The sequence below is a fragment of the Pristis pectinata genome, chromosome 1 (assembly GCF_009764475.1).
Source record: "Pristis pectinata isolate sPriPec2 chromosome 1, sPriPec2.1.pri, whole genome shotgun sequence".
NCBI classification, from domain to species: domain Eukaryota; kingdom Metazoa; phylum Chordata; class Chondrichthyes; order Rhinopristiformes; family Pristidae; genus Pristis; species Pristis pectinata.
Window position 1 is genome coordinate 124,842,506 of NC_067405.1, and position 13,897 is coordinate 124,856,402.

General features: G+C 37.3%; 1 protein-coding gene across 1 annotated transcript in view; it reads left to right on the plus strand.

The window, feature by feature from the left end:
- Positions 1–12,963, plus strand: part of spata7 (spermatogenesis associated 7) — a 54,100-nt gene extending 41,137 nt beyond the window's left edge. The window contains exons 8-11 of the mRNA XM_052020667.1: positions 2,542–2,595; positions 3,718–3,795; positions 5,203–5,260; positions 8,770–12,963. Coding sequence (XP_051876627.1) covers positions 2,542–2,595; positions 3,718–3,795; positions 5,203–5,260; positions 8,770–9,339 — 760 coding nt within the window. The 3' untranslated portion in view covers positions 9,340–12,963. The remainder of the gene's footprint in view (positions 1–2,541; positions 2,596–3,717; positions 3,796–5,202; positions 5,261–8,769) is intronic.
- The last annotated feature ends 934 nt before the right edge of the window (positions 12,964–13,897 follow it).

Consider the following 13,897-nt stretch of genomic DNA (forward strand, 5'->3'; position numbering starts at 1 on the left):
CTGGAGGATCACAGCTGGGGGAAAAAAAAGTGATCATCCATCTGAGGTGTAGATGACGCAATTTTTTTTTCTCTTAGAAGGTTGTGAGTCTTTGGAACTCTCTTCCTCAAAGGATGGTGAAAGCAGAGTCTTTCAGTATTTTTATGGCAGAGATAGATAAGATTCATGATAAGCAAGGAGGTGAAAGGTTCCTGGGAATTGGCAAGAATGCAGAGTTGACATCACAAGCAAATCAACCTTGATCTTACTAAATGGCAGAACAGCTCAAGGGATCAAGTAGCCTACTACACTTAATTCATAAATTTATATGCAAGTGATCAACTTTATTTTTAATGTAATGTATCAGTACTCCATTTAACTACATACAGACGTTTCTAGGAAATAATTAAGGATTATCTCTTATTGTTTCTGATCAAGGGCCCTTTTTAATCAGAATATCAAACGATCTAATATGACTGTTTTTGGAAGCAGACAAGAATCCAGTTGAGATGACAGAAATCCTTGTGTCTGGGAGGTTAAGTTTTCTAAGAAAGAGGAATACTCTTATTGTGGAAAGTAGTTAACTGTTGTTAAAATTTTCTAAAGATTTCTTTGCCTGTTTAATTCTCATTTAAATGAACTAATTACACCTTAATTCTATTTATATTTTTGTGAAAATTTAGTTCATTTTCTCTCATTAATACTCCATCCCTCCAACAGTGGAACTTGCAATGTAGAAACATGCCTTTTGTCTTGCCAGTGTTCGTACTCCACCACACAAGTTTCCTTCCATTTTAATTACCTGTTCCCACCCTGCCTGTATCACTTTCTTTCCCTCCTCCCTCATGTGTACATCAAGCCATTTTTTAAACTTGTCAAATCAATCTGATTTACACTATACATGGCAGAGACTCTCACACAGTCACCATTTTTTGAATTAAAAAGTGTTTCCTAATTTGTTCATTTAATCTGTTAGCATAAATCTTACTTGGGTTCACATATTCTGAACTCAGCCACATGTAGAATCTGTTTTCTAAGCTACATTAAATCCCTTCATCAAAACTCTTATGTTCTCCCCTCTTAGTCATTTTTTCAGAGAGAAGAGCCCTAGCCTGGCCAGTCATTCCTGAACATAGAACATAGAACAGTACAGCACTGGACAGGCCATTCGTCCCATGATATTGTGCCAATCTTGATGCCAATTTATACTAAATGTCCTCTTCCTGTGTATCATCCATATCCCTCCATTTCTTTCATATTCAGGTGTCTATCTGAAGGTCTCTAACTCCACCAAACTGCCTGCTTCCACTACAACCCCTGGTGACCCATTCCAGGCACCTACCACTCTCTGTATATAAAAAAAAACAAAACTTGCCCCTCACATTGGCTTTAAACTTCCCCCCTCTAACTTTAAAAGCATTTCCTCTGGTGTTTGACATTTCAAGATTCTGACTGTGTACCCTGTCTATGCCCCTCATAATTTTAAAAACCTTTGTCGGGTCTCCCCTCAGCCTCTGATGCTGTAGGGAGAACAATCCAAGTGTGTCCAACCTTTTGTTATAGCGCATACCCTCTAATCCAGGCAGCATCCTGGTAAACCTCTTCTAAATCTTTTCCACAGTCTCCACATCCTTCCTATAATGGGGCGATCAGAACTGCACGCAATACTCCAAGTGCAGTCTGACTAAAGTTTTATAGGGCTGCAGCATGACTTCCTTACTCTTATACTCAACACCCCTACCAATGAAAGCAAGCATGCCATATGCCGCCTTTACCACCTTATTTATGCATAGCCACTTTCAGTGAACTATGGACTTGGACCCCAAGATCCCTCAGTACATCAATGCTATTAAGGGGCCAACCATTCCTGACAATTGTATTTTTTAGTTTTTTTTGAAACCTCAAAGCTGTTCAATCGATCTTCCACAAACAATAGGTTTCCAAAGGGTTGTGTCACTGGGAATAAAGGAAAATCACTATTTGGATTGAGTATCTAATGATTGAAATTAAAATTGATAAATTATGCAATATCAGTTACAAAGCCAAACCAAGTTAACAGAAATGAGGCCTGTTATTGACTATTAGTGTGCTTCTACCACTGAATGACCACTACCATTTTTTTCAATTTTTCTATGCAAATAGTTCTTGAAGCAGTTTAGACTATTTAGAAACTATACTTCAGTAGACAGTTTTATTAGTGACAAATGAGTTTCTCGTAAAAGCAAATCTCTAACGCAATTTGAAATATTTCCATTTAGTAGTCAGTTATTTTAATTTACATGTATGCTTCACGCTTTAAATGCACATCAATGCAAAACAAAAGAAACACCATTTACATATAGCTTGATCAGAAACAACGTTACTGTAATTTCAGTGAAATAAAGTGATGGAAATAAAACTCCAGTCACGTTGAGAACTTTAAACAATAAGCATGAACTAAAAGACAACAGAAACTGATGCAATAAAGAAATGTTACGTTACTAAAGCTTAAACTATTTTTTACTTTTCGAGTTACTGCGTTAGTCTAATCACTTCTTTTCTCTTTAAACCAATTGTTTACAGCTTATCCTCAACAAATAGAATCAAGTCACCAATTATGAGAAAAGTTAAGGCTGAGTAAGTATTTAAAACATTTGATTTAATTATGGTTGTAATTTCCAGCAAAACCTTACAAACTGTTATCTCACAGAATCCTTGAGGCGGTTTGATTTTCTGCTCTTCAGTGATTAGATTTATGATTTTTTTAATATGTTAATTGATTTACTAATGCCAGTAATCTTGCAATGATGACAGTGTTTTCCTTGGGCACAAGAATATCTTTAGTGTCTTGCAAAAACTTGAAAAAGCATAGATGTGTCAGTTTCCAAGCAAAGCTGAAATTTGTAATGTAATGGGAAAAATAGAAATGTTGGAAGAACTCAGCCAGTCAAGCAGCATCTGTGGGGAAAAACAACAGTCAACATTTTTGGTCATATCAGGTGATAAGAAGCATGAGTACTGAAAATGAGTCTCAGTATACATGCTCCTGATCACCTGATGAAAATGAGTCTCAGAACTCATGCTCCTGGTCACCTGAGACATAAGAGACTGCAGATGCTGTAATCTGGAGCAAAAAATAAACTGCTGGAGGAACTCAGCGGGTCAAGCAGCATCTGTGGAGGCAAAGGGATAGTGGGCATTTCAGGTTGAGACTGACCCTGCATCAGGACTGATCAAGACCCTGCAGTCCAGATGCAAGGTCTCAACCCAAAACGTCGACCAACCCTTTGCCTCCACAGATGCTGCTCGACCCTCTGAGTTCCTCCAGCAGTTTATTTTTTGCTCATTACCACCTGATCTGTCCTAACTTATCTGGTTTTTTGTCTTACACTTCTCTGCTCCCCCAACTCTGCTTTGAAACTGTAAATCCTCCACTGTTCCGTCCTCCCCCCCACCCATTCCCACCAGATCTGAGGAAGGATCACTGATCCAAAATGTTGACTGGTTTCTCTTTCCACGGATGATGCTTGACTGAGTTCCTCCAGTATTTCTGTTTTTGTTTCAGATTCCAGTATCTGTGGTTTTCTTTGTTTTCCAGTATATATCAAAGTCTCCATATCAAACCCATACACTTCAGGCTATGTAAGTTGTAAGTTTGGTAAATAAGATTTAGGTTGGCTCCTATTTTTTTTCAACTTTCAAATGCTACAACAGAATGTACTTACAGATTATTTATTGCTGATGTGCATTTTTCTCCAGGGAAGAGGAATTAAGGTATCTTGAGTTCATCTCTGATGTTACCAGTGAAATATTAACTCGAGGATTATTTTCAAACAGGTATCAATTTACTTTCCATATTGCACAGTAAGATCTAGCCTTTTAATTTAACTCTATGCCACTATAGAACTATAGATTTAAATCATTGTATTTAAACTTGTATTTATGTAAGTAGTTAATTTCATCTCAGAAATTGCTTTGAAGGGGGAGCTGTTAGAGGAGTAAATGCTATTCTGCTTCTAACAGAAATGATATAGCCCTGCATTTTCTACTTTTCATTCCTTTGTCTGTGTTCTCACTCTCTAACTGCCCTCATTTCATAGTATTTGTTAATAAAGGATCATATTCTCCTTCCTTAACTACTTCCATTAACCCCCAAACAGATGACCTCATTTGCAGTTTATGCCCAGAGCAACCCTGGTCTTACCCTCTGAGAGATGTTCCCTTTTGTTCTATCCATCCTTTTCTTGCACTTAATACTAACTTATTTTCTCTCCATCCCAGTTGTGATAAAGGGTCTTCAACCTGTAACATTAATTCTGTTTCTCCACAGATGCTGCCTGACCTGTTGAGTGTTTCCAGTATTTTCTGCTTTTCTTTAAGTAATACATTAGGTTGATGGTGCATACTACATTGGTAAATAAAGATACCTGAGATAAAACTGGATAAGAAATTTGTGACCTTCCTTATCTATGTGTAGTTCTTTGTTCCAACATACATTGTAAGATATAAAGGCACAGCCACTGGTGTTGGATTAGGGGAAATTGTGGATACTTATGCTGAGAGTGCACTATAAATACTCATTATTTAGGCATACTATATTCATGATTGAGTGGAATGGCTGACCTTTGTGCTGATACATTTGCATGGCTGGGTGGGGGAGGTTCCTCTCTTTCCCAATTTTCATATTTTGTTGTCATGTCTAAAAAATGGAAGTGAATTTTAAAGACATTCAGCTCATCTTACAAATGTCTCAGAATGTTTCGTTAGCTTTAATAGCTAATAGGACTATGCAGTTATTTTGACCCAGCTTTCTCAATACGATACATTTTCAGGTTCAGTTTGTATTTACCTGCTACTTTCCTGATGAACTCAGAGAGTGATATACACTGGTTCAGTATTTTTGGCACCTCCACCTGCTCCAGCAAGTGATGGTTACCGAGTGTTGCAGTGTTGATAAATAAGTCTCATAGCAGGCATTCCTCAAAGCTCTTCCATTTCTGGTATAAATTCTGTAGGAATCCCAAATATAACTAAATTCAACGCATAGGAAAATAATTACATTGATAATGATCCTACCTTAGTTTCTGGTTTATTATTAATTTGCAAATCATGATTAAATTGTTCTGACTTTATAATCTAAAATCTTGTAAAGAAATGTCAGATTGACTTACCAAAGTGACTTTTTGAAATGATAACATGCAGATCTGTATTACTAACAGATAAACAATTTATTCTTTTATTCAGGGTTTTAGAGAGTATATTTGAACGTCGAATAGAAGAAAACAAGCATCGATTAGATGAAGTGAGTATACATTTCAGGGTTCAATATTTTCAAAACATTCATAATTATTTTATCCAATGGAAAAAGAATCTGCAGCTTTCAAACTAGATTTCTTTCTCCTTTTTTAGTATAACCCTTAAAAATTGAGTCCTTCCTAGCATGTGGTTTCCTCTGCCATTGGTCACCCTTAGCATTTCAACTAAGCAGGCAATTTGTCACAAGTGAGCATTGACAATGTGTCAGCACTGTATTCCACTGCAGGAGGAACATATCATAAACCATGCAGGGCCAATGATATTTTAAGATTTGTAACTTTTATCTGTGTTTAATAAATATAATACTAGGACTTGCAGAGATACATTTCTGGTCATGGTTTATCTTAAGATATTATTTCCTATTTACAAGAAAAGTTTGCCTGCTACCTACAATGTTATTCTAAATTAAATAATTCCATAAATCTTCAGTGCATTGTTAGGATTCAGACAGGGCCAAGAAGTAGAACAGGAAAGCTCAGAATTTAAATCATTATTGGAGGGAAAATGACAATAAGACTTCTTTCCAGGAAATGTAAGGAGCCAAGATAATTGGTGATTGTTAATGCAACTTGTAATGGAAGCCCCCAAATGGAAATTGAGACAGTCATTTGCTTGGAACATTAAGCGTATTTTATTTACATAATTGTTTTTGTAACTCTTTCACTTCCTTTGTATGCATTTTCTGTAGCTACCCTACTCCAGTTTTCTTGTATTTGTGCAAGTTTTTTTTGTAAAATATGGTACTCTTTCCTATGCCATTTGTTAACAGTGTTTGCTGAACCTCACAAATGACCTTTTAGCCTTCTAGGACTTTCCTCTTGGTTTTTATTGTGCACGATACTTTCCTTGAATAATTGCAATGTAGGTTTTTCAATTAACATTTCATCCCAGTTTGCTACAGTCAGTTTATTTCTCATCCCTTCAATGTTTGCCTTTCTTAAACTTTAAGCTCCACTTTGTGATTCCCCTATACCCTAACAGTTGATTGGAATTCTCTAGCCCATAGTCTTCTGGAGGCTAAATCATTGGAGCTATTTAAAGAGGAGCTAGATATTTTTTGAAAGATTGAGAAAGATATTGAATGGTGGAGTAGACACAAGGGGGCGTCTGGTCGGCTCCTATTTCCTTGTGTTCTTGTATAATATTAGTAAGGATACATGATCAGAACCTTCAATTTGGTGAGGTGAAGGAGCAGGTAAGAGAGGATGTTTGAACTATCTGGTTGTTAAAAGGCAGAAATGTTTGTGGGGAGAGGACCAAGTAGAATGTGATGGGGAGAAATATTTATGACCATACTGTACCTTTTTTCTCATTGTTCTCAGTAGCAGTGCTGATCATTGATTCTGTAATAGCTGACTCCGTAATTGCCAGCATTCTCCTCCACTGACAGCTTGCAGGCGTGACATGGCCTTCTTGAAACAGCTGTTGCAGTTGACAGATGGAATACATTATTTTTTCCACCAATCTTGACCAGATATATGAGGTGGTTATTTTTTTTCTAACACTGAAATGAGTTCTTTGGGGCATCACTGTGAACATCAAATTCTTTGGCCACCTCCTAATATGGTCACCTGTTTTTTTTGTCCTTATTGGCTTCCTGACCACCCATGGGTGCAAGACCTTTCTCTGCATATTCATTTCTTCCACTAGGATTTTGTGGTCAGTATTTTCAAAACAGGCTGCCCATCTCTGTCCCTATACTGCCACGATTGTTGTCAGTGCTCTCCGGGATGCACAATAACTTCCAATTCAATGGCCACTTCCCATTTAAGAGCTGAGATGTCAGTAGGTGTAAGTTAGTTTCATTTGTTGGTCATATCTTATTCTTGCATTGGTGCTAATGAGCATATTGATGCCTCTGAAGCATGAAAGTTTGCACGTGCTCATGGGACAAATTGGCACAGTTCCCCAAGCAGCACTGTTTCAGCATATTTTCATGCAAGAATGTATTTGAAGGCTTATTTTTCTTTTTCGTTGTTGAAGTATCCCTAATTGTAAATAGTACTTGTGTGAGTACCTATATTGATGAATCCTGGTCACAGAAATAAATCAAAAATGTTCTGTTGGAAAAGGAAGACTAATGAAGGGCACTGGAAACTTGATAGGATTTTCTTTGCCTATAACTTTCTAAATATTAGCACCTGAAGAATGGCATATAAAGAAATTTATACAAATTTTAGGCTACGTTCAAATTTCCTCAATGTTTCATGTTGATTCTATGAAATCTTTACAAAAACATTGCCTTACCTAAACACAAAATTGAAACCTGTGCAATTTTTCTCACTTTATAGGCTAAATCACACTGGACTGGGCCCATTGCATAATAATATTGTCCTTGATTCCCACATCCCCGAATTCCTGGGCCTGACCCTCAGCATTCCAGAATCCAGTGATAGGTCTGGTGACAACTGAGCTGCATGTGGTGAAATATGCAGGCCCCAAACCTGGAGTAGCTGAAATTCCCTGATAGAAGCAATGCTAAGGTTAGACCTTTAGTCTTCTGTCAAAGCTGTCATTGGCTAACAATTTTTAAATATTTCTGACATGCAGCCACTTAAAAACTTACTAAAATTGAATATTCCATTATGTTAGGAAAAATAAAGTGAATTACAAACAAAACGAAATAATAAAAACATTAAACTAAAGCAATAAAATTTTAAGAAAGTAACTTACTTCCCCATCGCCTCCAATATCTTTGTCCTTCAGTGTTCATTGAAATCATTGGTCCCTCAGATCCTGTCCTTGGTCTGACCTGACATGGAATCTGGGAGATGAATATTATGGGAATCCCAGCAAGATTGAACCCCACTTTTGGATTCCATTGGAATCTAGCAGAAAGATCCTTAATCTGTCAGTAATTCCCTTTCTCCTACGTATTACATCACATGCATTTAAGTTTGTGCCCCACTTCAGTTTGAATAGCTGAATACTGCTGATTTTGTTCAGAACTGTTGGCCATAGCCAGGACCATTTGGCCTTAATACTGACTGAATGAAAAATGACATGTAAATTTTCCATTACAACAGGACCTCAAAATTGAATTTCTGATGTTTTAATATGACCTTTTTGCTTTAAATTCTCCAGACTGATGCCTGCAATGTATTTTCTCTCTCATTGGATGAATCTTAATAGCATCAGAATGATTTGCATTGAAAATTAAATATCCATGTTGAATTTTCTTAAAGATGTAAGCAAGATACTTATTTGGAGGATACTTTATTGCTGCCTACAAATTAAATGTGAAAATTAAATGTAAAGTTAAATTATTACAATGTCACTTTAGTTTGAAGCAATAGTATCCTGCAGTTTACCATACTGCAATAACACAAAATTGTCAATTATTAATGTCAATTAATAAACATTAAATATTTAAATTTACATTACTTTATCTAATGTTAAAATCTAGGTATTACATTGTTATTTGACATAGCTGCTACCTCTGCTAAAATAATGAACACTAAACTGACAATCTACTTCCTCATGTTAATTTTATAGCAAAAATTACGTTTTATGCTGGATGAACTAAAAGAAGATTTGGACTGTAAATCAGAAAAAAATCAAAGGACCAGTGGCAATGAAACTCTGTTCAAAGAACCCAAAATTGTAGAATTAAATAACTGTAATTCTTCAGAAAATCCTAACCTTGCTCATAATTGGAAGGAAGATACTGGCATAACTGCTAACATTTCAATTGACACTGAATCTGATAAAACATTGGATCATAGATTGAATGGAATTTTTAGCACTGATGTCTGTTGCAGCCCGAATAATACTGGAAACAAATGTTGCCATGACATTTGTGGAGAACATATTGAGCAGGTTCAAGACTTGGAGCAAGATCGTTGTCTGATTTCAAATTGTGTGGATCATTCAGGCCACTTCACAGACTATGCTGCTGATTTACACCATGCAGCAGACCTGACAGAAATTGATAACCTTGCAGTGTCTCTTCATTCTGTTAACGTTAAGGAACACTGTGAATCTGAAGATGCTCAAGTTCAATCTGGGTTAAGTAATAAGCCAGAAACTGCTTTTGATGATGGCATTAATTTGTTATGCTTGTAATTCACTGTAATTCACATTTGACAGTCATGGATCATAACAAAATTCTACATCTTTGTGATGCAAGTCTGTGTTCCTATTAACTTTAATGATATTTAATAGAAGTTGAGAGGGTATTTTTCCTGAACTGTACAATATTTTCTGCAACATTTTATTGATCTAATATATTTTATTTTACAGTTATGAAGGCAGTATACATATTTTTGAGCTTGTGCAGGAGTAAGCAATCCAGTTTTCTTAAACTTTTGTAGGCAACTTTGTAGGCATCGCGAAAACTACCTCCCATATCTTCTTGACTCTTGCACAGCTCTGTAACTGTGGGAGAAAGAAGGTGATTTCTTTTTTGAAGAAACTAGTACTATTTTATTACAATAAACTTCTAAGAGGAGTCATGAAATCATTCTGTATCTCCAACCTGCTTCCTGTAGCCTCTCTGATATGAGGCTCTCGAATTTACAGCCCAAGTGGAAATTTGCAATGCCCTACTCTGTAATGCAGTACATTGGCATGCCAATTAAATTTAATTTCAAATACTTCATAGTCAAGTAAGTTAAACAAATACTTAAATATAGTAACAATACAAAAAGAACCAATTCCTAAAATATACAGTATGTTCAACTGAAGTGTCCTGTGATCCTGAATTCATAGAATAGAGATATTCATACAACAATTGGCATCATTTAATCCTTATGCTCTGTTTTTACTTCACAACTGCTGGTTTAAGACAGCTTGAGAGTGATTACCATTGAGAACACCTTTCTTGATAATGTGACTTCTTGATTGGCACCTGCTGGAGTATTCTGGCCACCAGAACACTTCAGGAAGCATCTGGTGATTGAAGCAGATTTTCAGAAGAAATTTACCAGGATGGTTCTAGAGATGAGGTATCACAATTGAATGGATAGAATGGAGAGGTGGATTTATTCTCTGTGGAGAAGAGAAGACAAGATGATTTTAAAAGTGGAATTAAAAATCATGAAGGATTTGGAATTTTCAATAGTTGAAGGGTAGTAACAAGATGATGCAGATTTGTGACGATTTGTGAAATAACCAGAGGCAATATGAATCTTTACTTTTTTACATTACAAATGGTTTGGATTTGGAATGCACCACTTTATGAGTGTCAAGGTTTAAAGGTAGCCTTCAAAGAGAAATCAGATAAAATATTTTAAAAATAAAATAATTGGACTCATTTGACCAAATGCCCCCTTCTCTGTTGCATAATCCTATGACTCTATGATTCTATAAGTGCCCTTATGAAATAATAAGACCCATAGATTGAAACGTGTTCATGACGACAAATATTAGAAATTCGTGATAATACAGTGGAGGAATTTCTGCAGAGAGCATTTATGTTAGTTGGGCTCAACTGCATTTGTGAATTAAAATATGGGGCAACAAAAGGTGATTAATAGACGCAGAAAATTTTGCAGGTGTTTCATGTTTTTGGGTTTATGTGGCAATTCAGTTGAATGTTGTTCCCTTTCAATATAGTCTTGTTCTCCATGTAGATTATTCTAAATTGTGTACATATGTTAATGTGACATTACATGAGTAAGAATTATATTTAATATAGTATTCTCAAACTGTTTGTTATTTTTAAAGGGTAACCATTGTAACGTGAACATATTGATGAAAGCTATGGTTAGAAAAATGAAAAAAAATCATGTTGTAAAGATACTGAAGAGATGTAATATAGTTCTAAAATTGAATAGGACATTTATTAACTTTAACATAAAAATAAAGTCTATAAAATATTTTTTGATATACATAGATATGTAATTCACTGGTTTGGAAAAATACTCGAGCAGTCCACTCTCATTCTTACAGAGATGTGGGCTCTATGGAGGCAAGTTTCAAATAAATTGACAATGTCAATTGGAACTGTTGCTGGAAATAGTAAGATGTTACACTGGTTCGCTAGGAATGCTCTCTGAAACTTGTGATAGATCAGAGGGATTTTTGCTCTTCACCTAACTCTGCTACACTGGACTTAGTAATAGACAGGATCACCTGAACTCACCTGCTTTGGATATGAAAGGCCCATCTTGCTGGGTCTATGAAACCTTGAGTCAGTACGTGAGGTCTTGGTAGTGAACTGGCCTCAAACAACACAGCCCTGTCCCTGGAATGACTCTGATAGCCTTTGGCATAAGTAATTAAATGTTTTCAATAAATAAACTATAATTATTTGAAACATATAAAACTAAAATAATTTGAAAATATTTACTCATCTACTCGTTGAAATCATTGGGGTGTCCCATTGTGCACCAGGTCGGATGTGGGATTGGATCAGACAGGAGGTTTACCCAGACTCTATTTTAGGCAGAGCATGCATGGAAGTCTCACTGAAGTTCCAATGGCTGAAAGCCAGCAATATGAATTGGAACTGCCAATGTCCTAATGTCTGATTCCAAAACTGAGAATAAAGGCATGTCTTTGTTTCCCACCTAATAACTGTCACCCTGATAGAGGTGTTTAAGAATGAGACATCTTAGTTATATTTAAGTATTTATGCCAAGTTAGGATAATACACTGGTACCCCACTCAGTGTTACCCTGTTTAGTGCTATCCCGCAGAGCTCTGATTCACAAAAATGTTCTTTATCTTACAACCTAAACACTCACAGAAATGTATCCCTTTGTTCCTTAATAAAATCATCTACTTGAGCTGCATGCTGTTGTGCTGGGAATTTGGTGAACCCCTACTATATGCTGCTTGCACTGCTGTGCCAGGAACCTGTATGCTGGGAATCTGGGTCAAATCCCTGCCCTCCACTAGTGCTCCCCCAGGAATGAAATGTCCCATGGCTCAGAGGCAGTGGAGAGACAGCCCACGAGGGTTGATGTTGGGTGGGCTGGGGTGAGCATTGCAGCTGCACAGCACTGAGATGTGGGTGCAGGGGTATACTCTGAATGGCATAATGCAGGCAGTCCATGGCTGGAGACTGGTGGCACTTGCTCTATGTGTTGACAGTCTACCTGGATCCTGTGGTCTTTCTCACCAGTTCCTGTTAAACCTGATGGAAGGTGCTGCCTCCTCCTCCCCATTTGGCTGTACAGCTCAGCCAGACCTGGAGATTACTTTATGGTAACAAGGTAAATGAACAACAACCTATGACAAGCTTATTATCTCAAAGAAATGTCCAGGATGGGGACAACTGTGCTGCCAGTTAAAGAGGGGGAGACAGCAGTTTCCACATTCAGTAAGGAGGTGATGAGAGAGACTGTAGGATCCCGGCAGTCTATTAACACATGGAGCAGGTGCTGCAAGTCCCAGCAATGGCCTGCACTCACTGTCCTGGCCAGGGTCTAACTCTGAGCCCAACATGTAATGCTGAGCAGTCCCACTACTCACCTCGGTACACCCAATACTCACCTCACAGACAGCTTCTCCACACCAAGCCACGGGGTGGTTCATTGCTGGATTTGCGCCAGGATCCAGTGCAGCAGCAGTATAGAAACAGGAAGGGCAAGAGTTCTCAGCAGGCTTCCAGCAGAGTAGTACAGTCAGTAACACGTATATTGCTATAATGATCCTTTTTAGCCCCGATTCCATTAGCATTCTTGTATCTGGGAACACATCCTGCATAATATTAATCTGATTTGAAGTGTTAGTTGAAGAGTTTTTTTTATTAGAATTTCTATATTTATGGTTATTTATTTCATTTATATAATTATGAACTATTCCTTTATTCTATTCTATATCATCTATTGCAAAAAAGCATAGTAAATATACTTCATTTAAAATAAACTTGATCACCTGTCCTCGAGTTCTATGTGTTGATTTATTATTAAAATGTTATCTCATTGTTTGAAGCAACTTGTAGGTGGAAAATTGCAACAGTATGTGCAATTACCAAGAATTACAAGCCACCTGATCTAACATACAATGCTGGGAATCATTTGAGAATTAAGGATAAAGGAATTAAGGATAGAATTGCTGAACAGCTTGAAAGTTTTCTGCCAATTACAGAGAGGCACATAGATTTGTAATAGGTCAATAGCGGCAGTCCCACAGAATCAAGGAATCAACTCGTGTCAGGCTCAATGTGCCTTCAGATGACTGAGGAACATGATTGGTATTGGTTTATTATTGTCACTTGTACCAAGGTGCATTGAGGTAGTACAGGGTAAAAACAATAACAGAATACAGAGTAAAGTGTCACAGCTACAGGGAAGTGCAGTGCAGGTAGCAAGGTCATAGTAAGGTAGATTGTGAGGTCATGAGTCCATCTCATCATATAAGGGAACCGTTCAATAGTCTTATAACAGTGGGATAGAAGCTGTCCTTGAGCCTGGTGGTATGTGCCCTCAGGCTCCTGTATCTTCTCCCTGATGGGAGAGGGGAGAAGAGAGAATGACCCGGTGGGTGGGTGGGGTCTTTGATTATGCTGGCTGTTTCACCAAGGCAACGAGAGGTATAGACATAGTCGATGGAGGGGAGGCTCGTTTCCATGATGTGCTGGGCTGTGTCCACAACTCTGCAGTTTCTTGCAGTCCCAGGCAGAGCAGCTACCAATCCAAGCCATGATGCATCCAGATAGAATGCTTTCTATTAT